The 27,659-nt window shown below is 40.1% G+C and overlaps 1 protein-coding gene across 2 annotated transcripts; it reads right to left on the bottom strand.

Moving 5' to 3' along the window:
- kiz (kizuna centrosomal protein) lies at nucleotides 1-27,165 on the bottom strand. 2 transcript variants are annotated; one of them, XM_058090961.1, is made up of 15 exons: nucleotides 27,017-27,130; nucleotides 26,636-26,698; nucleotides 26,147-26,294; nucleotides 25,506-25,568; nucleotides 23,720-24,311; nucleotides 23,394-23,610; nucleotides 20,759-20,878; nucleotides 20,109-20,273; nucleotides 19,044-19,188; nucleotides 15,541-15,691; nucleotides 15,076-15,138; nucleotides 13,738-13,833; nucleotides 12,238-12,307; nucleotides 4,228-4,274; nucleotides 1-1,471 (listed from the first exon to the last, which is right to left on the bottom strand). In XM_058090961.1, the coding sequence occupies exons 1-15, from the start codon at nucleotides 27,088-27,090 to the stop codon at nucleotides 1,362-1,364; spliced, it is 2,124 nt and encodes a 707-aa protein (XP_057946944.1). In that variant the 5' UTR covers nucleotides 27,091-27,130; the 3' UTR covers nucleotides 1-1,361. The 2 variants fall into 2 exon arrangements, with proteins under 2 accessions (XP_057946944.1, XP_057946945.1); XM_058090962.1 differs by lacking the exon at nucleotides 26,636-26,698 and having other exon boundaries at nucleotides 27,017-27,165.
- Between the last annotated feature and the right edge of the window lie 494 nt (nucleotides 27,166-27,659).

The following is a 27,659-nucleotide window of genomic DNA, read 5'->3' as shown; positions in this document are numbered from 1 at the left end:
AAGGCATCAGACTTGATTGCCGCAACAACAGGATTTTATTTCTGGTTGGAATTATCAGGCACAAAAATAATAACATAATAATCATACAATAACAGGGGGTACTGTTGCGGCCGTAATGCACTTAAACTCTGAACCCCAGACATCACTTCCAGTAATCCACACATTCATATCAAAACAATCAATCAATCTGTTGCAGCACTTTGGAAACTGTTTATAAAATGTACTTCAACATGTACTTTCAAATAAAGTGGATTGGACAGATTGACCTAAAAAAATATTTAGAAGATCGTAAACAGGGTTTACTTTTAAAGGCCATAACTATGGAAATATTCCATTCATAAAAAAGGGATCCCACTTTGTGGAAATGTACTTATAATGGCTTGGTCTGGAAGCCAATTAACCGCATACACAAATTTATCATCATAATGCAATATTTCCTTTAATATGTCATCTTTCACTTTACAACAGTGAAAGATGACATGACACTTCCTATTGTCATATGAAATGCTGCCTTTTAATTTTATTAAAGAACAGCATTTCAACAACAATTACCAGGAAGTAAAACTTTGCGTTTTCGCAGCAGTTTGGCCAAAATACAAACACAGAAGTACAATAAAATGGAATAAAGCACATTTGGTATTAATTCAAATGATGTATGCATGTACGCATACAAACAAACTGGAAATATATGTTAATTTCAACAATTAAAAAGCAGATGTAATCATAACAGGTCAAAATTGGTCCTAACAATTGGAGTTTGCTTGTGGTAACACTTTGTACCCCGACGGGGAGGAGGAGAAGCGGAGGGACGGGCCTCTTCAGGAGGTTCACAGGTTGTGTGGCAACGTGCAGAGTGGCCATTGTGTTTTTGTCATTTCACAGGTGACTCACATCACTACACTCGAGCATGCTGGAGGCAGAGCACTCGGAGATGCTTGCGGCATTCAAAATGCATGATTTCTAGCCTAGTGCAAACAAATCGCTTTAAAAAATCTGTTTAATCTATTTCGAGCTGCTATTATGAGCGGGGAGAGTTGTTCAGATAAAGAGACTGAAGCAGGGTTAACATCAGAGTGTTGAGCAACTCTTAACATGTTTTACCCAATGTGAGTTGTCAACTTTAGGTTTTCAGGAGTTTACAATGCAAACCACTAATACAGTGATCGAGATGTAATAAAGTAATATACATTAATAAAGCTGTACTCCACCTCTTGCCTGAAGACAGCTGGGATAGGCTCCAGCATACCTGCAACCCTAGTAAGAAGAAGTTACACAAAATGGATGGATTAGCAAATATGTGTGAATTGCTGCTTTGATATCAACACATTTTTTTTTGTCAAAAACACATCTCCCGCCTAATGTCAGTTATAAAAGTCATCTGTGTCATCGCTGTCCTTTGTGTTGTTGAAATGTTGAGGACGCAAAGCTGCTTCAATCTCAGAGTTGCTGTCATCCGAGTCCCCCCACAGTGCTATATAAGACAGAAAAAAAACAAAAAAAACAAAGTTACACTGCAACTGAATCAACACCTTGTAAGTATTCTCGGATTTGAATGCGCTTAAGCCAAAGTAAACCTTCAGATCAAAAAATGTAACCATACTTAGACCTGATCAATATCTTAAGACCAGTTGAAAAAAAGTTGGCACATTTGGATCTTAATGAGGTTTACAATATGCAAAAGAAAGAAGGGGAGTGTGATAAAAAGCAATTTGAAAAAGTAATTATTGAAAACAAGAATTGAAATAGGCTGTTTATGAGCCTATTTCAAAAGTTTAAGACTGAAAAAAATAAAAAATAAAATAAAAAATTCTCAGTAGGACTCCGTAATGAGGAGCTCTACCGTTCTTGTTAATCACTTCAAAAATTGGTCTGGGCTTCCTTGATGCGAGTGTTTCCAGGAGGCTATTGGGAGCATTGCTACAAGTGGTGAAGATGTCTGTATGGAACTGATGGCCATTTTTATAAACGTCCCTTGCATCCATCCCCAAATGTTTCTATATGGTATTTAAATCATGTTGAGTGATGTTATTCTCCCTGAAGAAGTCTTTGGTCAAGCCAGTATTATGAACTGCAGCGTTGTCCTGTTGAAAAAGCCACCTTTTACCACACAGACGAGGGCCCCTCAGTCATGAGGGATGCCCGCTGCAACATCTGCATGAAACCAACCACCGTTTGACGACCCTGCACCACCTGAAGCTCCAGTGTTCCACTGAATGTAAAAGCTCACCAGATCATGATGGACCCCCCTTTCACTGTTCCGGGTAGAAAACTTCTCAGGTTGGATCTCCTCGTCATGCCAGTAACGTTGGAAGCCATCTGGACCGTCAAGGTTACATTTTTTTCTCATCACGGAATAAAACCTTTTTCCACCTTTCAATGTCCCATGTTTGATTCTCCCTGGCAAAGTCTAAACTGGCAGTTTTGTAGAGTTGAAGGAGACAAGGTCTTTGAATTTGTCTTTTGTTTTTGAAACCTTTTCCCCACAACTGCTGTCCAATTGTTGTAGTCGGCACCAGTAAGGGCCTTCATTTGGGTCGAGGACTGGCCTTTGTCTTGAGGGACAGCGAATCGGATCCTCCGGCTCAGTGCAGGTGTAATTTTTTCGGGTGTACTTCTGTCTTACTGCATCCAACCTCAGCATCAATGGCATGCTGTGGTAGGCCTGATGCGGCTCGATGATCCAACCACATTCAAGAATAGAAAGCTTATTCGCTTTAAGCCATCAGGAGGGCATGACGGTGTAAATGCTTGATGGAAAATTACAATTTTATAGATTTAGGCTTTTATAGCCCGTGGTCTTAAACGTTTGATCAGGTGAAAAACCTATTTCAGTTTATTATTATTATTTTAATTAAGTTCCAAATCTTTTTTGTCTCACTCCCTCTTCTTGGATGGAGAATTGCATTGCACCAAACTGAGCTGCTTTTATATGCTCCTCTCATGCAGCTAAATGTTTTTCCCACTTTAGGCTTTTTTATCACCCATGTTTCAAGCTAAATGTGCACCTTCCATTGCACTAGTGCTTCAACAATTACTGTTAATCAATGAATCGGTGATTCATTGCTGATCCAATTAATTGACATCTATTTTGGTATTTGATTAATCATTTTTTTAATTTGAAAATGTAAATATTGTCTGATTTCATCCTCTCAAATGTGATATTTAAAAATATTATGCATGTTTCTAGAATGTGGCAAGAAGATGGCATACCTGGAGAAAAAACCCACACACTTTGACAACATGCAAGATGCTCAAACAGATATTCGAACATGGACCTTCAGACTGTGAGGCTGAAGTGCTTAATATTAATAATTAAATGGGAAATAATTAATACTAATAATCTGGCTCCATTTATTCAAATCAGTAAACTCCTCAATCTGGTAACGAATAGTCTTTGCTTTCTTTTCATCTGATATTTAAGAGGGGCTAAAAAATCAGAGCAACACTGCGTCTGATTAGAGGATTAGTGTTTGCAGACCAACATACTGTACAAGCCTGTTTTCAGTAAAAGGGATTTAGCTTCAAGGTCGATTTTTGGTTTACAAGTCCTCAAAAAGCATAGATAGCTCGTTTGAGAGAAAATGAGAAAATTCTAATTTAACCGCTGGTGTTCGTGTGAAGCTTATAATTCAGTCATTTAATATATTGAACCTCTTTGTCTTCATCTGTCCCACGCAATTAACCTCTTTTGACACCATGTCTTTACAAATAATTCTAACGACTATGACGGATGTGTTGCACTCTCAAGTGCCGCCACTGTTACAGTAGAGCGATGTCAAAGTGTAACGTACACACACAAAGAGTGTAGCAGAGGGTTTTTGTACTAATCAGTACTGATGTTTCCTCAGCTTTTGGAGTAAAAAAAATGCATTTAAATCTAGTCTTACCTCCTTGTCTGGATGGAAAAGTAACACTCACAACCACAAGTGATTACTTTTATCTTGTGTTAATTCTGAAACTCTAATACCAGAACATTGGTCATAAAATGCAACATTCATGCAAATTTGAACATGAAACTATGTATGTAAATATAAATATATAGAATTTACATTTTTTTCCAGGTATAATAGTTTGTTTTTTTTACTCCAAGCACTTGGCAAGAGCACTTTACAAAGTGTGATTTTTTTTTTTTTACATGCATTATGTATTCTGCAAAAGTTTTCAAGTGAGATGACACCACAGTCAGGGTAGTTCCACCTACAGTGTGGTTTTGTATACAGTACTTACCATTTGACTGCAGAGCAGAATAAATCTTTGGGTTCACATTGTTCTTCCTATAAACACAAAGACAGTTTTTTTTTTAAATACAGTAGTACAGTAGTTCTGAAAGAGAAGAAGAATGTAATAGTAATGTAATTTATTAATGTATTTTCTGAAATGTCAGTAAAAGCTTGAACAGTAGGCAAAGAGGGCTTCCTTGACTCCTGTTGTAATTGTAGCAATGGACGTCCACAAGGCCCTCCATTGAAAGACAGTCCAAACCCGGAGGTTGCCAGGTTCCCATAGCTTGGCTGATATTGCTATGTAAATGTGTGACCTCCGAAACGGCTTTGATCTAACTCAATGCATATGCAATAAGGCCCTCGGTTCCAATTTTAAAGGCCTTCTCTTTCATTTACATCATCACAAAGCCCATTCACAATCCCTCAATCTAACCTCATCATCTTCCAGGTTAGAAAACTTGTCTACAGGGTGGGACATAAGTTTTTACATGCATAGGAAAATATATAATGTATATATTGTTTTGTTTCAGGTTGTATCTGGAGGCCATGGCACTTGAAGGCCATGGTATATCAGGTGAAGATACAAGATATAAATCATCTCAAGGAATGTATCACAGACACCATTACAAGCACAACCTCAAGCTCACCAAAGACGTACCAGACGAAGTGTTTTCGAAACATGCCCAACGTGAATGATTATTTTTCCTATATAAGGCCCGCCCACCCTGTATACGATTTATACATGTACTGTACATCTTCTACATCTGCACTGTGAGGAAAATGAAAAGATGCAGAGTTTCAACCAATCATGTACTCCTCCATCTGCATCACTTCATACCCGTGACCTTTTTGATTGTCATCCTCTTACTTACTTTCATCTTTTCATCTGTGCCTTGGTTAAATCTTGGCACATGCAGCGTTACATTGAGCATGAGGAAATCATTGCTTTGGCGACATTCCAATTGCTATCCTCCAAACTATATATTGGTGCTTTACACCACTCAAGATGGAAAGAGATACAATTGCCCTTTCTAAACCAAGCAGATTGCTTACTGCACCATACAGTCAGTGCAATCACAAGGAAACAATCTTTACATTCATATTAGAATACAATTTCACAAAACATTTAAAAGGGGGATGTATCATGCTTTTCCCACTTTTCTGACCTATAAATGTTGTTAGAATGTTGTATTCTTGTGTTATACGATGCCAAATAATGAGGTTTGCACATTTGAAGGTGAGTGCTGAAATAACTTTGCGATAGGTCTGAATGCTCGGATTCCAGGTGAAGAGAACACGGGCAAAGCTGGACTATCCATCATCAAACTGTTACTCAAGTCTGATGTCTGGTCATGTTGAAGAGTCGAAAGCGCAAGCTATTATTAACAGTTTAATTTATCAGTGTCCTAACTATGTTTATTTTGTGTAAGTAAGCAGTTGTTTGTGTAGCTTTATAGAGTGTGCAGAGGGAGTGTCTTGCCTGCATACATGCAAATTACAAGCTCACCAGTGTGTGGAGTTGCTAATAGCCTTTTCCAGCACAATCTCAGTGTCTCCCCGAGTGTTTTTGAAACACAGGTAGTCCCGCAAAAAATGTATAATGACCACATTTCTACTACCGATGTTGTGCCAAGATTGTCTGGAACTACATGGGCTACCAGTAGCTCCTAACCACTTTTCAAGTAGCTCTCCAAAGTATTTATTATCAACTCCTACACTAACAAAATTACAAAGTGGGGTTCGGCAGTAGTCCGGAAGTCCTTGGGAGCGCTTGGGAGTGGGACCAGCATAGTGGCCATGCCCGGAAGCGAGCGGAATAAATTAAATTAAGACTATTTTGGAAATCCAAGGAAATAAGAGCTGGAATAGGTGCAGATTCTGGAAGATCTAGATCTCGGTTTTCTGTGTGGGCTATTGGGTGTAGCTGCTCGACAGGAGTCCACAACTCAATACAAAGGACAAAAAAATGAGCATAAAAAGGTCCCCTTTAAGGTATTTTTTTCTTTTCTGCTCAAACTACATGCTGAATGTGAAATAAACATCTGCTTAAAAAGTGAAAAATAGTTCACAATTCATGAACTTAAGAGAACAATTTTAAACTTGTGTTTCGTTGAGTGTTTCTCTGTTGCAGTAATGCTATTTTTAATCTTCACTACAGAATGCCAAGTGGGTTATTCTGCTGTTGCTATTGTCTCTTTGTTGTTATGCTCTTTGATGGATTGGTTACTGAAATCTTATCAGTAATGAACCAAAAAGATGTACTGGCAATTATTAAAAGTATTATTTTCACACACAGGAGTCTTGACAATGCGTGAAGACACACAGTCACAACATGTCACCTCCACTGCATGCTGGTCACACACCACCGATGGCCTTAATTCCACTCCTCAACAAACAATTCAGTCAACTTGGTTGTGTTGGTCACTTAACACCAAAACACCAATATGTCTAAACTGATCCCATTAATGCTAAGTTGGGTTGGTGTAAAAACTGCTGGCATACTACTACTCTATTCTTTCTAACTGCTCTGTGAAGGTGTGCATTGCCATCTTGGTGGATGGAGTTTGGCCTTCAATGATGACCAGCTTCATTTCTCCAGTGATGGAGATGGCGCCCACCATCATGGCACCACAGTGAAGCACTTGATTGTTAACACCTTAGACACATTTTATATGGACGCAATGCACATACAGTGAATCCCTACACATTTATGCACATATTTGGGTCTATGACCTGGATTGTACATTTAGCTTGTGAGTGAACAATGGCAAATAGATTAGTTTCAGCTGCATAACTAACAATTACAAGTCAATTTAATTGCAATATTGATCCAAAATCAGAGGAGAACACCAAATGTAGAGGAAGCAGGAGGATTTGGAGGGAGAGGAGCAAGTCACGTATCAAAAATAAACATGTTCTACTGAGTAACGATTATTCAACATCCTAGATCCTACATTGTTTATTCTCTTGGACTGTTGTAAAAAGCAAAGGGAATTAACTATTAATTGTAATGGTGAGCATCCTTGTTAAACTAACAATCAAATCCAAAATGATTTGGATATAAAAGCTTGAGATGTATAATAGTCATTGTGATTAATTAAGTTAGATGGACAGATGTTCTGATACCAAATGATTAGAATGAAAGAAAACACATTTTCATGTTATGATCATTCCTCTGCAGTCATGTACTGTATTAATATATGCTTTAGGCGGGGGAGCGTAATACGTCAAAGAGATCCGTTTTCCATCCAAAGTCATTAAAGTAAATAATAGAACTATAACCCCCCCATATAAGTGTAGGGCGACTGATGACGAGACCACTGTGCAGGAAATATGCAGTGATAATTTGCACAATTACTTCCTCTACTTCCTCTACAAAATAATAACTGTGATGGTTCACAAATACACTGTTGAAGTTAAAAAGAAATCCCGCTCCTCGCTTTGTCAGCTGGTCTATCAGCTGTTCCACTTCAGAAAAGGATAGAGCTGATTTCAAGACAGGGCTATTACCATTTAGAGCTCACATTCAATGTGACCCGTGCGATCTAAAATTCCATTTTTTGTAAACATTTATGCCAGTACATATTCTGTCAAGTTTCTCTTAATTGAGGCAATGATCTGAATATGTAAGACTGGGCTGGCCACTGGCTTTGCAATCTCCAGTATAGACAAGGGTGAATATAATGTGAAAAATGATGTAAATTACAGCTATTGTAATGTCCTTTTCCTGACACACTTTCATGCTCTTTGTGTGGCCTTTGCAATTGCTTCATATTGTTGTTTATCTCGTGTTTAACATTTCTTTGTGTTTGTATTATGGCGGTGGAGTCCTATATGACCCATAATTGCAGTGGATAGAAATAAATCAATGGTATTTTAGGTATTGTCTGGATATCATATATGTATATCCACATTGTTTTGATGTACAAACATTACACTTGTATTTAAGTGTAATCTCAGGAGGCGAAATGTGTTAAATGGAAGAATAAATACTATAAAATGACACAGCGAGAAGTCATTTGAATATAATGGCTGTAGTTGCAGAAGTGTAGAACTAGATGTAATGCATGCAATTTGGTGTTTTTGTTCTTACATGTGTGGTATATTTATAATATTGGAGATGTACCTAATCATGTGGCATAATTTGACAAAACCTTTAATTTGGGCATTGAACTTAACACCAACTGTATGTACCGCAACATTACCAGTGCATATACCCATCAAAACAAACAATACACAATTCACAAGACCACAAGCTCTGCAGGTTTTATTCTTATGGTATTGATTATGCTATAATTCTACATTAGAGGGTGTGAGGTCTTGGCAGAAATAATGCTTACAAAGCATTAAACACTGGCTTTCCGAGACTGAAAGGCAGAAAAATGCTTTTGTTTACACCAGCTTTTTTAAGCTACTGCCACCCACACACAAATGTTAATAGCTCAACAGCACTTTTGCACAGCGCTTGTCTAAAGGTAAAGGTAGACCCATCACCTCATCATTCCCATCAACTCCTACTCCCAGCCCAGCTATGACCCCCCCGCACAAACATTGTTTAGGCTATGGTTCAATGTACTCCAGCAGGCCTGAATGACAGCAGGATGTCGCCCTCATTGGGGGGAAAAAGTGAGAGGCAAATGTGAGTGGGAACACTCTAACATGTCAGTGCTCTCTGCTGGCAACAAGTGGGTACTGCAACTGGGATGAAGCAGCAGTGATCACAACAGACAGTCCTCCTGAATGAATGCATTCTAGTGGGGATAGTCCCACTAGTGCTTGACTGCTTGTGTAACTTACCCAGTGGTTGACCTAATAATAAGACAAATGTAATCAGTGTTTAACACCACTGCATCCTACTGCTTTTAAAACAATGGCACAAGCTAATACAGTCATAAGACATAACATTGTATTAGTAGATACACTTGCATATTTCAAGGAAATTTAATAAAAAACACTGTAGAAAAAAATATTATTTTTTCCAAATAATGCTATTTTAATGTCTAGTATGACAATGAAAAAAATAAAACCTCCGAGGTGAAGTGAGCATTGTTATCTTTGTGAAAGCAGACTTCACATTAACAAAATAACGGATGCTGTATTGTGCTTGTTTACCTAATAATGTGGCTGATATTTGTAATTTTAAGAAGCATGTACATCAATTCTTTACTGTTTACAGACACCGTATGAGAGTGACCTCCACTGGTGGAAGTGGAAAAGGTTGCCCACAGCAACCTTTAGCGTTTTGTCTTGGCTTAAAACTTCTTTGTGAGACACAACGGCACTGACCAGGGGTCAAAATACTAAATTATATTCAAACAAAACAGCATTTTCAGCCAGTTTAGTTATTCACTAAAATCCCATGCATATTTTAGTACAGAATTTTGCCCTTCATCTTTGTCTATGATCCGGACTTGTTCTCCCTGTGCCTCTCATCTGTGGACCTCCCATTCCCTGGTTCCCTTTCTCTTGGTTCACCCGTTTTCCCCCCTCCTCCCGGTGAGCCATCAGAGATCAACACACAGCGCTGACCCACCGGGGAAAGAGAGCGCTTCTGATTTTTTACACTCTGAGTGATTTGGGGTCGAATGCTCGAGCACATCCTGTTGTCCAAGGGAGAGCTGTACACCACTAATTGTTGAGTCAAGGTTTTTGTCAAGCAGGCGCAACAATCATAACGCCACCTGATGGCAAGAGGATCTTTTTCTTGTGTGAGAGAGTGTGTGTAGCCATGTGTTGCAGATTTTTTTTTTTTTTACAAATCAGAAACAAGGAGAAATAAAAAAAAAATAGGTATTTGAAATAGCTAAATAAAAAAAAGGTGTGGCCTCTGAAATGTGCACAGACGAAAGGAACACAATGTGTCTGTGCACGAGAGGAAGCAGTGGCATGCACTTGCATACAAAGGGGAACAAGTGGTCTTTACATGGAGTGCAGCTGCTTATTAAGACTCACTCCGTCGTGCATTATTCTTTTCATCCTCACTCAACCACAAAGTGATTTTACTTTAGCATTCAAAAAGAGAGCAAAAGATTTGTAATGGACAAATCCTTCATAAATGTTGCAGATCAGTTGCTTCCCCACCAGTTGTGTACAATACACACATTCTATAAAAGTATCTGACTGAAAAATACTGTGTGGGAGAGCAAGGAAGACATAGGGAGGGGGGGGGCGGAAGAATATGAAAGACCTCAATTCTCTCAAACTCAATAATAGTGAAATGAGCACATATAAATGTGTTAAGAGTATCTCTCTGCATCTTGTATAGACTGCATGTATTTAATCTGTAAAGCTTATTAAGGCCCCGGTCATTGCTATGCAAAGCAGCACCCAGTGCTTTTCTCTCGCTTTTTATCCGAGTGCAGTGTTTGGCCAATAGGACTGGCCCCCTGCCTCTCATTCTGCATTCATAACATGCAACATTTGCACAATGTATCTCTCAAAGGCCCTGAATAGAAGGCCTTAATACTCATGTAAACAACTGCAAACCAATTACTTAATGAATCAGGCCCACACATAATGAGGAGCCTCACAAAGAGCCATAAATGCATTTTTTTGCACCAAAGCCTCGGCTTTAAACTACAATCCTCTCTGCTATAGTCTAAGCTTAACTGACAAATCATAATTATTGTCTAAGACAACACAGAGGAAGGAGACATTTTTGTATTTTGAGTCCAGCCTCAGCCTCCTTTTGATGTCACTCATCAGCTCGCTGACAAAATACAAAGCAAATAATTAAGAAGGAAGGAGACGGCAAAGAGAAAAAAAACACACAAGGATGGAACAGGAGGGGAAAAAAGATGGGGAAAGGGCAAAGAGTGACAGAGCGACACAGAAAGAAGCGGGGCAAGAGCATCCTGCAGTGTTACGCTTCCGCTGAAGTGCAGGGCTTCTAGACCACTTGTGGATGCAATAAAGTGCAAGACGAGACAGTAGTAAGTGGACCGCTTAAAGCTAAACATCCAAGAGAAGACAAGAAAATCAATGGTATGACCAGAGGATGATGTTAGGTGGCACCTCTTGGCACTGCTTCGTAACCTCAGAGAAATGAGAGGGTCAAGCATATGAGCATGTATAGATACACGCAATTCTTCAATTTATCTTGTATACAAGCTGCATCATATACTCTTCAGCAGAATTCTCAATTTTTCGTTATATGAGCTTTGTTTAACCACACATTTTGGACTCCCGGTGTAAATTAATGACACGGAGACAGGCAACTTCTGAGAGGGTTTGGGTCTGAAATTGGCTCATGTTTATTAAAGAGGGTGGTCCGTACACCGTGCTTGGCAGCGGCAGACATCAGCAGCTATGAGGACCACAATAGAGTCAGCCCATTAGCCCTTCCCTTGGCTAATAGGCAGACTGCAGCGCCTGCTTGCCAGGCCGGGGACATACAGCCTTCAGCCCTAGTATCAGCATGGTGCCCAGTAATCACATGAAATCAGAGAAGATTATTCCTCATAACGTTTACGCAGCCATTATAGGATCCCAAATGGGTTTTGTGGTGAAGAGGTACTCTGAGGACCTGATAGGCAATTGCAGATTTGATGAAGTCGTGTTGATATTCAAATGTAAGCGCATTGCGGTTAGATTCTGTGAGGCTGTTTACCATTAGATGTTCTTGGACCGTCCACTTAGGGTTGTGATTTGAGCAGTTTGATGGGTGAAAAATGAAAGGACGCTTGTTCTAGTCCGCACTTCTTGGAAAGTAGTTGCCCTTTGTCCTACTTCTTGACATGATATGTTTACATTCATGTGACGAGCCTGAAGATGGTGTCACCAATTTAGCTTGTGGTTGTTGTTTTGATTTTGATTTAAAAAAAACCCAGCAAACAGCGAGTGAGAGGGGCTTTAGGGGCCTTTTGTCTTTATGAGCGAGTTAATGGGTGGTGCCCCCTTGATCTTATGGAAATGAACAGGGAATTTTGAGAGTGGCCATGCAAATGTACATCAACCACTTTGGTGTCTGGTGGCCCATTTCCTGTGGCCCGTTGAATAACAACAATGTTCTTACCGTCGGCAAGGGTCTTGATCTGAGGAGCATTTGGCCCTCCCAAGGTCCACTTCACGGCCATGATTTATTCCTTAAAAAGAGCAAACATGGCTGTATAAAACAATTTAATTAGGCTGTCATCACCAGCTAATCTACTTCGGCATATTCATATGAAAACTTTGAGCGAACCTCTCTGTCCATGATGAAATGATAAGCCATATCGACTTCATAAAACCCGCTGAAAAGATGTAAGGTTTGATTAGTGTAAGTGAACACTGTTTGGTCAACACTAACCGAGGAAACTGTACACTATATTATTTTTGAAGTGAACTATTATCCAACAATACCAGCATCTCTGCCCAGCAATACATTACATAACTCATTTTGTGGATGTGATTTTATAGTTGGCCAGCATTTGTCAAAATCAAACAACATCCAACTTCTCAAGCCTCAACAGCTCTTTCCAAGATCCATCGAACTGGGTTTCGAATCCATTCGAAACCCAGCAACAAAGCCCAGACTCCCCATCAGATCCTCCTGGTGGATCCTGAGGATGTTCCCAAGCCAGCTGAGAGACATAGTCTCTCCAACGTGTCCTGGGTCTTCCCCGAGGCCTCCTACTGGTCAGACATGTCCTGAACACCTCTGTAGGGAGGCGTCCAGATGCCCAAGCCACTTCATCTGGCTCCTTTCAATGTGGAGGAGGAGTGAATTTCTCCTGGATGACAGTACTTCTTGCTTTATCTCTAAGGGAGAGGCCAGCCACCCTACGGAGGAAACTCATATCGGCCTGCTTGTACCTGCGATCATGTCCAACGCTCATGACCATAGGTGAGGGTAGCAACACAAATCGTACAGTAAATTGAGGGCTTTGCCTTTCAGCTCAGCTCCTTCTTCACCACAATGAACAGATACAGCGTTCGCAACACTGCACCAATTTGCCTATCGATCTCACGTTCCATCCTTCCCTCACTCTTCAACAACACCCCGAGATATTTAAAATCCTACACTTGGGGCAGGATCTCGTCCCCGACATGAAGCGAGCGACAACCATAGACTCGGACTTGCAGGTGCTGGTTCTCATCCAGGTCACTTCACACTTAGCTGTGAACTGATCCAGTCAGAGTTGAAGGTCACAGCTTGATGAAGCCACCAGGACCATATTATATGCAAAAAGAAGAAACCCAATCCTGCAGCCACTAAACCAGATGCCTTAGCGCTCAGGGTGGGGGTACACCCAGCCAGTACTCTCCAGTACTCTTTTTAGGGACTCCAAAAAGGGCAGGAACTCTGAACGTTTGGCACATAAATGCAAACAGTCAGAACCTGTTCCCCCACCTGAAGGCAGAGGGAAAATACCTTCTTGTTCACCAGTTTAAACTCCAGCATACAGACCATGAGCAAGGGAGCATTAAGAATTGCCCCCCGACAACTTAGATCCTAGGATCATCGAGCTACACAAACTCCTCCACCACGATAAGGTTGTAGGTCAGGGAGGAGGTTCTTTCCAACGTTTGTTACCTGAATGGCCATCCTCCTCTTCTTCTTCTTCTTCTTCAGAACTCTGCAGCCGTTCTTGCATGGCTGATAGCTTAAGCAACTGATACGCTTTTGTCTCTGTTCAAAAACACACAGACAGACAGTCAGTCAAATATTTACTGAAAAGCCAGGTTTCCTACTTTCAGAGGTTTCTCTGTTTGTCAAGATATGCTCCAGTAGCTGAGTCTTAAACCGTCACAGAGTGTGGGACAAAACAGGGGTGTCCAAAGTGTGCCCGCCGCTGTTTTGTCCCTCAACACATTCTAAAATACAATTAAACAAGAATATTAAAAAACACAGCAAAAACAGGCTGAAAAAAGCAAAAAAGTTGACAAAAAAAGTCATATTATGAAAGAAAGTTAATTTTAAAAAATCATAAAAAAGCCAACGGTAAGCTGGAGATAAAACTATTTTTGCCAAGATTTGAAATCCAAAGTTTTGATTGACTTTTGTAGCATTTTTTACGTTTTTATTTTTTATGTTATACAGAGGCAAACATGAGCAAATTGATCTCCATAGTAAAATTACCCAAGGAAAATATTGATGGTGAGGAAAAACAAACGAACATATTTCACATCAACTTTTCACAAATAAAGTACTGCTTTTAAACATACTCACACTTAATTTCACAATCCAAAAACATGTCTACCGTTATCGTCAGTATATGTAATCACATCAATAGACTAAGGCATTGATGTTGGGGGCTGCAACAAAGCTTTTTCCTTGAAAAATATTTAGCATATTTTTTTTCCACGGTCATTTTCTTTCTTTACTGTTTATGGCTTTTTTGATTAAGCGTAACAAACTGACTCATTTCCCAGGCTACGCACCTTAGGGATGCACACACATGAAACACTCGGTGGGAAATCTGGTCGCCATGGGGTATAGCGTTGCTTTACATTTCAGAGGAGCAGCAGAGGGATGGCCACGCCAACTGCTTCAAGGATGGCTTTACAAGTTCAGCTGCATTGTTGCACCATTGTCCAGAAGATAATGAGAACCTAGGACAGATCTCTGGCACTACCCCCTCTGGCAGCCCAATAATTAAAGCAGAGCACATTATGCCGGAATAATGAATCGGCAAATTTTTTTTTTCCAAAAATGCCTCAGACCGAGGCGAAAACACGGCAATCGGGTTTTCTCTGAGATAATTAGAGAGAACTAGCTGCACTCTTCAGGTGGGACTTTGACCCTGGATCCACCTTGATCCTGCTGCTACCACCACTGCGTAAAAGAGCCCATTATTCACTGCAGTGGGAAGCAAACAAACCCCCATATAAGGAAAGTGTGAATGCTGGGACATAGGCAATGCCTTTTTACCTCTAATAGGAACACTTTCCACGGGGCTTTCGTCCTGGCTGTCCTCTTCAGCACTTTGTAGTTCTAGAAGAAATAGAAGCACATATAGAGAAGCAGTGGCAGGGAGAAAGGGAGCGAGGGGATGGAAATGGGAATGTAGGGTCTTTATTTAGCACTGAATAGAATAAAGAGCCGTATGAAAACCAGGCAGTGGTATTCATAAAAAAAAAAAAAAAGCTCAATGGCCAAATTGACTTCTTTCATAAAAAACGGGTTATTTTGCATATATAGAAACAGTCCAAGTTTACAGTACCTCTTAAAAATCTACATTGCTGTATGTAAGTCTATATGGAGTGATCCTTGCTTAGTAATTTTCTTTAGCCATAAACATATATTTATGTCTGTATTTTATGAAAATGTAAATTTATAAATTTAAATTCAAATACATTTGCTGTGTGAAGAATTTCATTAAAATAATTTCCTAACCTTTGAGCGGTTGCTTTTGGATCTTACTGGGAGGCTTTGCATCTCCACTTTGAGAACGAAGGCCACAAGAAGAAGACGAGTCATTCTCATCATCTGCTGAGGGGCTCTCCTCACTGGACCGGGTCAGAAGTGTCCTCAGCAGCACTTTGGCCTGCAAGCAGCACAAATTAAAACTAAATTGTTAATTGCACCCATTCAGTGAAGGAAATGTTGAATTAAATTCAGTCCGATGAGACATTTCATTTATTTTGGCCACGGCTGCTCGCACAGAGGTGAAGTTGCAGTTAGTGTATAATTAACACCGAGAGGAAATATGGTCAAATTCTCTCAATAGTTTAAACCAAAAGAAGATTATTTTGCACACTTTTGCTCCTGCTTTCCCTCTCAATCACACTTTTCTTTTTTCTTCTCTCTCTCTCTTCTCATCCATGAGATTAGAGAGGCGCCCAAAGAATGCAATCACCCTGGCGTTAATGTGCAACACGTTCCGCATATCTCCCCTCTTGGCTGAGAGTATTGAGACAAACTGCTCTCTTTCCCCCTCTCCAGCTGAATTTCTTATCTCTGGGGAGATGAGGGTACACAATTAAGAGGAGCTGTTCCACAAGATGTGGAGAATGGCGATGCCACTGATTTCCTTTTTCTCCTTTTACCCTGTATTAAATCCAGCCATCGACATCATCTCTCTTCCGTCATCAAAGATCGCCTTTCAGCATCATGTGCCCATTTGCGACCTTAAATGAGAACTGATATGAAGTGATGATCAGGATTCTGACGGTGACAAAGCAAAAGGACATTCTATTTGTTATGAGTGGTGAAGATTGACAAATGTACATGCTTTCATGTACATTTTCTGAGACAAAAAAACTGTCTGAGTTTGTCACTTGGTATTTGATGCTCATGCACAATAAATATTGTCTTAATCATTGTCCCAGATATTACTCTTTGTTCCTTTTTAACTTAGATTTTATCAAATGTATTACAGGATGAGAGCTCTTGGATACCCACAGCATTTTAAATATCAATGAATGCAACTGTTAGCACTTGAATATTCAAAGAGCCTCTTGGTGTCCATGCGAGCTGCGTGCTCCCATTTTCCAGAGTGGCGAGGCTATGCGCCATGGACGTGAATGAAATTTTTTGTTTGCGCTCGTTTATGGAAAGTAAGCAGTAGACGACAGGAGAGACTGGGAAAGGGAGGAATAAAAAGCGGGAAATGGAGGACGCGAATGAAGTGAGAGATAAAGTGGGAGGAAGCGTTTCAGTCAGCCTTTCCCTAATGCATGGAGACACAATGATGAAGATCGCAGTGCCTCTCTTACTTTTGTTGGTTCATATTTTCAAGAGGCTCTACAGTTTCCTTCTTTGCCTTTTCCGACTGTGTCCAAGAAATTGAAGCAAGAGTTTATGGCAAAAGAACCCCAGTGATACAGCGTCTACAAAACACACAGTATAATCTGTATACACAAGACCTGATCAAAGACCAGTTAAAATACATTTTGCACATTTGGACCTTAATGAGGTAGAGCTACAATATGCAAAAAACATTTGGAACTTGAAATTAAAATAATAATAAATTGAAATGGGGTGTTTTTCACCTGATTAAAAGTTTAAGACCACAAGCCAAAATCTGCTCACAATTGTGATTTTCTGTCAGGCATTCACATGGTCATGCCCTCCTGATGGCTAAAGCTACAAAGCTTTCTCTTCTTGAACGTGGTTGGATCGTCGAACTGCATAAGCAAGGCCTCTCACAGCGTGCCATTGCTGCTGAGGTTGGATGCAGTAAGACAGTCAATCTACTTTTTTTTAAAGATCCTGAGCATAAGGAACAAAAAAAAGTGGTAGACCCCCCAAAAATTACACCGATGCTGAGCCGGAGGATCTGATTGGCTGTCCATCAAGACACAGGGCAGTCTTTGATCCAAATTAAGGTCCTTGCTGGTGCCCACAATTGCCATCAGATGGCATCTCTGGGAAAAGGGGTTCAAAAAAAAAAATTCAAAGACCTTGTCTCCCTCAACACCACAAAAACGCCCATTTAGACTTTGCCAGGGAGCATCAAACATGGGACATTGAAATATGGGAACAAGTTTTATTACCTGATGATAAAAAAAATGTAACCTTGACGGTCCAGATGGCTTCCAACGTTACTGGCATGACGAGGAGATCCAACCTGAAATGCTTTCTACCACGGCACAGTGGAGGGGGGTCCATCATGATCTGGGGTGCTTTTACATTCAGTGGGACACTGGAGCTTCAGGTGGTGCAGGGTCGTCAAATGGTGGTTGGTTACGTGCAGATGTTGCAGCGACTCATGACTGAGGGGCCCTGTTCTGTGTGGTATAACTTGACCAAGGACTTCTTCAGGAAGAATAACATCACTCTTTTGGACCATCCCGCATGTTCCCCTGATTTAAATCCCATCGAGAACATTTGGGGATGAATGGCAAGGGAAAATTATGATAAAAATGGCCATCGGTTCCAGACAGATGATGCCCTTGGTGAAGTCATCTTAACCACTTGGAGCAATGTTCCCAATAAAATAGAGAGTTTTCTGTAATTTTTTGAGTGATGGTCCTTAAACCTTTGATCAGCTGATAAACAGTTCAATTGTTGTTTTCAATAAAAGCTTTTGTCACACGGTAAATTCTGGATATTTTTCCAACTGGTCGTAAAATTTTGATCAGGTCTGCATGACATACTGTATTATATAACAGTGTCAAAGTGAATTTTTTTTTATTTCGTCCATTATTTTAACTTTCATCACATAAGAAAACATGTTTCAGAATTTCAGTCGTGTTTTAAAAATGCACCCAATATGTCTCATCATGACAAAGTAATAATATAAATATAGAATATAGAAATATAGTTTCTCCCTGCCAATGGAGAAAACATGGTAGTCAGAAGTGCAATAATTGCCCGTAGTTGAAATTTACAATTTCCAAGTATTTCAATTATTGACCTATAAAGTGGTAATTGGGTATGCATGATTGAAATAAGGTCAATGAGAGTTGGAAACAATCTCATGAAGATATTTCAAATGAGTTTCCTATGAATCTGGACCAGCTTCACTTTTATGCCAAATTTACAAAAAGCTAGTGCTTTTCAGATGAATATGCCGCATGAGATGAAAGAAGGCAAGCAGAGGGTGTAATTTGCCATTAGCACATGGGTCAGGGTTTCCCTTTCGTCTGGGTCAATGTGTGGAGCAATCTGATGAGGAGGCAGCCAGAGCTTGGCATCAAACACCAGACACAAAGAGGGTTCCCTAACGACAGCCCTCGTCCCTAAACACTCAAAGAAATAAGCTTAAAATATACACACACACACACACGCACACACGCACACACACGCTCGTGCGCAAAAAAGGCCCTTTCAAAAGATGAAGTAGAAGTCATTCTACTGCTGCGGTAATACATGTCTGTGTTTACCTTGGTTTTTCTAAGCGTGTCACCGCCCACTTGTGTGTGCACTGCTAATGTGTGTGACTCCAACGCTACCTGGTGGCTGTACGTTGCATGGCGCTCCACAAGCAATGGCGTGAACAGCTCGACCAAGCGCTCAGCGCTGAGGACACGGCTCTCCTTAAGCAGAAGGGCGTGCTTGAACCAGCGATCCCACAGCTGAGCGGCATCAGCATGGAGGCTGTGGTGAGTGTGGGGGGTGGTGGTTAGGTACAGTGTTTGACAGACAAAAAAAGATGCTTTCTTAAGAGAATAAACAGAAGAGGAGGATGCCAAATTTGAAGTTGGTTACATTACATTATGGGAGAACATACAAAAACATGTTAAATATATATATTTATATATGTTATTACTGTGCCTCATTGACAATTTCAAATTAATTACAAAGCACCACAGACTGCAATATAGCCCCTGGTTTAAAATGTAATAAAAAGGTCAAAAGTGCTAATAGGCATCACTGCAGGATAGAGAACGGCAAGAATGGACACCTTTCTTTAGGTTGAAAATATAGCAGAAAAGGTCTTAGCGAAATCAATATGTTACTGAAGCAAAGCATGGATTTGGCTCAGCGGACGAGTAAATACTCATTATCTAAAGGACTGCAAGTCGCAGATAGGGCATTTTAATTTACTCATGACATTCACCCGTGTGTTACAAGCGGGAAGTGGCACAAAAAATGACCTTTACATTTATGGACAAGGGAGACTGTATTGAATGGCGGCGTCTGTTGAAAGTACACCTCCTCCTCCACAGTCTAGTCAAACAAAAATTCATAAACACATTCGGGCTGTCATCAAACTTGTCTCACCTAGACTGTACAGCTGTCCACTTTTACAAATGGAACTTAAAGCTGTACTTATCTATTTTAATAAAAATATTAACACATTCTAACTTCTAACATTCTAACAAAAATGTTTTCTTACCTCTCAAAGGTTTTGACTAACGCAAAGAACAAATTAGGTATAAAACTAGCCAGTACAAATTAATCCTATTGGGATCTTTTTCCAAACTAAAAAAACAAGACTGTTGATAAGGGAGAAAAACACAAATATCTAATCCAAAATATTGAAACTGGTCTTTGTCAATTCTCAGGACCCTTACCTGACAGTAATATGCTCACGGGTAGACTGATGTGCACTCACAAGCTCCTGTGGTAGCAGGCAGCCCTTCGCTGTGCTCCATGACAACCTCTGAAGCTCATGAAGCACCACTGCACCGCATGCTTCAAGGTCTTCCTCATTCAAGCTCGCTCCACTGTTACAAAGGCTGTTCAATATACAGAGCAGTCAGTTATTGCCATGGAGCCCAATATACCACGGGTCAGGCGTACATGGAGTAAATACGACAGCTCATGGTAACACGTCTCACACAGACGCTAATACACTATTAACATCAGTGCACGTTTTCACACAATATCACAGACATAACTGGAGTTGGTGACACACGATGGAAATGTGAGAATATGTGCTTTCTATGATGAACAATTGATGTAAGACTTTATATGCTTTGTAACAAGACATTTGATGATGGCGAACCAGCCCAGTGTAATGACTCTAATAACAATTCATCAGGGTTACCAAGACTGATGTGCACCACAGAAATGAAGATATGACGACGAGAGTGGTAACTAACTAAACTGAGAGCTCCTGGCTCTGGTTTTCGCAGCATGCTCATTATGTTCTATATGCAGATCAGATTATGCTTGGATAAGCTAAGTAGGTTATAATGTGATCTGCTTGGAAGTCATTTACCTGATAATTCGAATGAGTTGTCTTCCATCAAATGAAACATCTCTGTACACCCTTGTCTGTTCACCACAGAGTCGCTCTTCAATGGAGTCTAGTAGTTTAAAGAGTCCTTCTCGGGAGAGTCTGGGGAAAAAATTAACATTTAAGAGAGCAAAAGAAATGTGTTGAGTACATTTTGTTAGGAATAATAATCCTATTTCTACTGCCTATTATATCCTTTGTGTCAATAATTTAATTTTTATAGTGTAATTACTTCGTGAAATATCATATGACAATGAATAATAAAAAATTGAGAGGCCACTAAAAAAAAACGGCAAGGTGGGCTTTTTTTGTTGAGAGATTTATGCTTCAATCGGGTCCAAAATGAGAGATGAATGCCTAATGCATGTGGATATTGTCGATCCATCTCTTTCTTGAGCAGTAAGCGCTGGGTGGCCCTGTTTGAATTGCCCCTGGAACCCCAAGCCGTGAGATCCTCAGACCCCCAGCATAACATAGACCAAAAGGAATTTATGACAATCTGTAATAGGCTATTGGGTTAAGGGTCAGCTAACAATTGCTCCTTTTTTTTGCAGGTTGCTTCCCGGTAACATCCTGATTAAGCCAGCGTAACATTCACTAATACACCGTCTGCGTTACAAGCCCTATTTATTGTAGCTTATCATCAGGGTAGGCCTTGAAATAGTCATCTTTCTCTATACACTTTATTTGTGTACGCTCTTCAGAACAACTCCTTTAGAGTGTTATAAAGTGAATGAGTTGTGTTTTTCCACAAACCTCTCGCTGTCATTGTATTGTTGACAGCTTTAGTGTCAGGGTCGTCAACCTCACTTTCATGCCGCTGTTTACTCGCATCCCAACATTATCAAGAGTGTACTGTTAGCTTGTAGGAAGAGGTCGGGCTGGATGTGGCGATATTGCTCTACAGTGTATGGTGCAGACTCCGAAGGGACAAAGGTCTCACCGCTGAGTGATTGGTGTCAGTGGGGAATCTCATGACGTACACTTTAAATAAACCACAAGTAATTATTTCACAGCAAAGTCAGCATGCCATTTTTTCACTGTGAAAAAATATACATAAATTAAAAAAAAAAAACAGCACCGTTTTGAAAGCATGTTACTTTTATAGACCAATCCCGAATCAAGCAAAGCCATCACACAGTTCAGGGACCAAATGTTGGAGAGCAGTTTGACCATTATGCTTCTGGAAGAAAAATTGAGGATATTTCAGACATATACCCTCACTCACCCTGGCCATGCAGGAGAAAAATATAATGGGATAATCTAATGAATTGCCCAGGCTTGGTTTTCCCCGACTGCCGGTTGAATGGAGGGAGCGATATAAACTCTAACCTCAGAGAACATGAAAGAAAAGAGGGAGAGGATGGAGACTGGATGCTCTCGGAGCTTTACATCAAAGCTTCTGGTTTTCTTCACATACACACAAGCCCTCGGTGTTAACAATGAAAGCTGCAGCCCCCACCGTTGTCGCCCCTGCACAGGCAAACTGTGGCACCTATTGAGGTCATGTTATAAACAGTACAGCAGACCACACAGAAACAGTAATGCTCAAGTAGATATTCTGTACTTTCCAAAGGGTAAATATAACCATGTGCCATTTATTTTACAAATATAGTAACAGTAAAGATGCATAAGGCAAGAGCGTATACAAAACAAATTGTTTAATTCTTCTATTTTAAAAGCCATATTGTAGGCTCTGCGATTTGCCCAGTTTCAACTATGTAGTGTTGTTATATTTGTATTTGTTGTGATTGTAAAAGGGATTGTGTGAAAATATGGTACCATTTGGGAAACTGCAGGTAATTAAAGAGACAAGCTAGACACACTGTAGGATTTTGATTGACAGAGAATTGTCACTTCCATGCAACAGCAGGAATGAAATAGAAAGCACGTAATAACACACTTTGTTCCAAATAAATAAAACGGACAGCTGAAGACAAAGAATACAAAAATGATAGATGTCCTCAATGGTTGTCTTTTGTCTTCTGTGCATCATTCAATGCATTCTCCATTGCATACCATTACACTATTTACCTAACAGCTATCTCCATGATGGAAACACAAGCCAAATCAAGGTTTACCGTTCCGAAGTGTACATTGGCGAGCTGAATTTAACTTTACTGTGTCTTTTCACTGACTTTGTGGTTAAACCGTTCCAAAATGATCCTTCAATTCAGAGGCCATCATCACACTAAGGATTTGTGGCTGTAAGTGCTGGCCACATACCCACCCTCCAGAACACACTATGGTGCCACAAATTTCCTCCTCCACTGGGGAGTTCCTGAGGTCTCTCAAGCAGAAAATTGCTCTGTTACAGCATTATCATGGATTACGCCAATATGGTTGGTGGCAGGTCCTGAGCTCTCGCTCGCTCTCTCTCTCTCTGTGTGTAAGATGCGTCACTGCCACCACTGCTGCTGAGCTACACCGAGCATGGTGGCATGTGTACCGTGACTCCTACAATCCTCTCTGTCAGCCTACGTGATGGTGGCAAGGACTGCTCACACTCCTATCATTAATAGCCCACTGTAGTACAGCATTGGAAAAGAAATTTCAAAAATATAATCAAAATGTTTGTTTCTGTTTGTGAAAGAATACTAAATAAAATGTTACATACATTTTGTGGCTGTAGTGAGGTGTGTTCCTGGAGCCATTAGAGTTGAGGGTAGTGACGGGGCCACACCAGCTTCCCTCCGAGTGGGTATTTTTTTCAGTTCCTTCGCTTTCAGGATCATCATCTTCTGGCTCAGATTGTGTCAAAGAAATGGACAGGTCACTCACACTGCTCTCGGACAACTGCACATCAGAGCTTGAGCTGACACTCCCAGATCTGCCTGAATGGACACAAAGAGAAACGTATAAATATTTAAAAAAATGTCATAAACGCAAACCAGAGCAGGAAAAACCCAAAGTACAAATATAACAATAATGCACATTTCAAACCTGAGACATCTTCTGTTTTTCTTCCAGAGGAGGCTTCAGGCATCAAATGGCTAAAACCTCTCAGTGAATCTTCCATTAAGGGCATTTGAGGAGCAATCTCTCCGGAGTTAGTATTTTCAGCAGGGGGATTCTTGAGCTTCATTGAGTTATTGGTGCTGCCTCTAGATGTATTCTTCTGGGGACTCTTTAAGGTCACCACGAGAGCATGTTCTTGTTCGTCCTCATTCGCAAAACACACGTTGTCAGGTACTATTGTTGTACGACAAGATTGGAGCGCTGCTGACATTCTTGAATGTTTGTCACTCATATTACAGACACTGGGAGAATTATCTGAAGCTGAAATGCCATCTGATAAATGTGCTGGGTTGGCGGTTGCATCCTCTCTGACAACTCTAAAGTCCTTCAAAAGGCCACTTGGTTGTCTTTTGCTTCGACCGGGTGACAGTGAACGCTGCAAAGCTTGGTGTGAAGGTACACTGGACCCTGGACTGGAGGTTTGGTGGTACCTCGAAATGACCACAGGTCCATTTGTAAAATCCTTTGCTGTGTGAAGGACCAAGTGATCCTTGCAGTTATCTTGGATAGGTTTCAGCTGTAAATATAAAAAAAGCGTATTAACCAATACTATCGCAATAGTGTGTATTTTTGAAATTACAAAGACGGAGCACTTGCGAGATCTCTAAGTCGAGTTAATGAATTCTATTTTGAGTTTTCATCTCAAGTATTGTAAATATCCACTTTAGAATTTGAATGAGTAAAACATGTTCGGGCCAAGGTCAGACTTCTTCACAACATATTTTAGAAGAATGTCTCACCATCTATGTTTTAACTTTTAATCTTATTAGAAATCCTTTACACAAGTTTTGATTCATGTCAATGTCACCAAGAGGGAGAGTGAGAGAGGCAACCCCCCCCTACCCCAAACATAACAAAAAGTATGGCTTCTGTTTCTTTTCTGATAAGCGTCTTAAATACCAAACAGTTAGCTGCTTAATAACATTCACTGTAAACCATGCAGCCTGCCCAGCAGATCCACAAAGTAGCTAAAAAAAAAAAAGAGGAAAAGTTAATTTCTTGGCTGAGTGATTCCATCGGTAGCTGCAGGGCAAAGTAGAAAGTGTCTCACTAAAGTAGCAATTGATTCTTCTATCAATCTGCAGCACGCGTGTGCTCTTCCAAGGAAAGTATTAAATATGAAAATCATATCCCGTTATCATCTGTCTCCAGCTTTCAGCCCGGTAAGCTTTCCTTAATGAATGCTGCAGCCTGAGGGACATGCACACTGCCAGCCAATGGCTTGTATGCATAATGGAGCAACGGTACCATTTTACTCATTACAATATCGACAGACTGAAGATGGGAGGTGGTTTTGCACAGTTACAAGTGACTGCTCAAGACAGCATGCTCCAAGTTATTATGAGATGTCTTAGACATTTCATCTAAAAGAGCTTTAACTGCTTTAAGCTAAGGGAGAAAGCAGCTATGGGTTTGAACTGCGTCGCTTGTACAGATGAACTGGCTAGGATTAGACACCTGTACACCACTGACACACCGTTTAAATGCGGACTCCCACAGATTTACCCTGAATTATGTGTTATGTTATTCAAAATCTTAACAAGCAGCTCCACTGGAAGGAGATTTAAAGGATCTTTGTAAATAATTGCAAAAAGGCTTTCATCATAAAGTGACAAAACAAAATGAGACATAATGAGTGAAGTCTTTCTTAGCCCTGATGTTTTATGATTCAATTAAAAAGGACAATATGTTGCATAATTAATTATTATACCTTTGTGTTGCCTGCTGTCTTCATGACTTCCATAAATCTAACAATCTTACTTGAAAATTCATCCTGTAAGAGAGATATATATTCACACGTAAACAGACAGACAACATTTAACCTTGACTTCCAATCAAAACAACATAGGGTTTATGCGGGTAGGCCACATAACACCAACTGTTTGAGGGGAGAGAATGACTAAACCTCTGGAGCACTTCACAATCTCAATATTGGCCAATTAACTCTGAGTCATAATTAGCCAATTTTGTTAACTTGATATTAAATTGTCAAGCACTGTCATTTTAAGCGATAATCTGACTGGCTCACTGCCCACCCATCCTCCACCCCCCACATTTGCTTGTTGTGGTAAATTGCTCATTTTGAGTGTTTACTGTCACATTGCCGTTGCAAATAATAGTGCAAATATTTCAACTCCCTGTAAAATGAACCAATGGCAATTGTGTGTGAAATTTATTTGATTTACTACACCAAACACCTTTTAAATAATATATATATACAGTATTAAAACAGCACGTTTTCTAGAATTTGGGGAATTTATACAATAATCTCCACCCGAATCAAATCAATTGAGAAATGCACCCCTGTGTACAATGAAGGTGTGTTGTGTGTCTGTGTGTCTGAGTGCTTACCTTTTGTTGTTGCAAGGGGAAAAGGTTTGGACTGTATTGCTGCATGCTAATGCGAAGGCACTCCACATCTCTCAAAAGCTCAAGGTTTCTCATTTTCGCTTGTGCTTCCCTGACACAGATTTGCTTGAGATAACTCTTTATGTGAGAGCTGAAGGCATGGGAAAACCATTATTCCACACACATTTTATTATCAAGGATTCTTGTCAAAAAAATAAGAGCAAGGATTTAAATGAAAAAAGGTTATGTTCTAAAATCAAATGTTATTTTCAGTCAATAGCAGTTATTCTACCAATGTTACAATAACCGATGCAATTGCATGACATGCATGACAAGTGGAATGGGGGTGGTTTTTCATGTGGTATATTTCCGATTGAACATATTTTTAAAACCATGAGGATGAAGCACGACAACTATTAATGATATTCAATAATGTAAAACAAGTAACGGCGTTGACTTCAAGTATGAATTGATTGGATCGATGCAACTTACATTCGTTTGTTAGGACTGGGGTAAGCAAAAAGCTGCGTTTCCAAATGCAGCCTTTGTTTCTCCCTGCATTTACACAAACACGGATCCGTCAAAAGGTTTATCTGCGATGTCCATGTGCCAAATTAGGAGCAAATTGTTAGCTTTTACCGCGGCAGTTTGGCCATTAATTTACTTTTGACCACGAAATTAGCTTTGCTCACCACAATAATCGCTCTTATTTATAGGTTAACAACGCCCTTAGTAATGAATGCAATTAAAAAATATACAACTACGTCCATCCAAGCTTGCCTGGTTAGCTTAGCAACTGGCTAGCTATTTCCTGGGAGGCTAACAGGTTGTGTCGCCGTGTGGAATAAAAACAAAAAACAAAAGACTCCTCACCTCCGGTGCATGCTTTTCTGAATAGACGTTATCCTCTGTAAATAACTGTCTTCGACTGGGGCCACGCCTGCCATTTTGTCCTGCTTTGACGCTTACGCAGAATCTCTACTAGCATGAGGAGGGAGGCTAATATTTACAGTGGTTGCCATGAGCACCACTTCCCAGAAGTCCCTGGTCGGAAACAGGTCACGTGAGACTAACTGGCTGCGCGACAATGCTCATTGGCTGTCTGACAGCTCGTGAAGATGGCAGGTAGGAAATGAGAGGTACTTCTCTTCAGTGTGTAATAATATTATGTTTTATACTCACACACATATTTACGACACTACGAACAATGTTAGGAGTTTCCTCACTTCTCCAAAGTGTGAGAAATCAATTCAACTAAAGTATTTTTGGGGACATTCAGCTAGTGTGGAAATATAAACCCAAATGTACTGCAAATTCTGTAACGATCTAATACCAGGCTAAAAACATTAACATTTCCAAGATCATGAAATTATATTGTTAGGTTTTGGACAGAAATGCACTTGAAATCTGAATAAAACACAGGACAAAGATTTATGGAAAAACAAAAATATCCATACATCAATTTTCTGTATCGCTCACGAGGGTCGTGGGAATGCTGGAGCCTATCCCAGCTGTC

The sequence above is a fragment of the Doryrhamphus excisus genome, chromosome 13 (assembly GCF_030265055.1).
Source record: "Doryrhamphus excisus isolate RoL2022-K1 chromosome 13, RoL_Dexc_1.0, whole genome shotgun sequence".
Lineage (NCBI taxonomy): Eukaryota > Metazoa > Chordata > Actinopteri > Syngnathiformes > Syngnathidae > Doryrhamphus > Doryrhamphus excisus.
Note: the sequence above shows the minus strand (reverse complement) of the source record. Positions and strands in the feature narration are given on the sequence as shown.

Bases quoted from the DNA above. Each gene is read 5' to 3' on its own strand.
- kiz (XM_058090961.1), bottom strand. From the start codon at position 27,090: ATGGCAGGCGTGGCCCCAGTCGAAGACAGTTATTTACAGAGGATAACG. The intron at 15,139-15,540 runs GTTAGGAAATTA...TATTTCTTCTAG, and splicing joins CCAAAAGCAACCGCTCAAAG to AACTACAAAGTGCTGAAGAG. The intron at 13,834-15,075 runs GTAAAAAGGCAT...GTTTTTGAACAG, and splicing joins GGAAAGTGTTCCTATTAGAG to AGACAAAAGCGTATCAGTTG.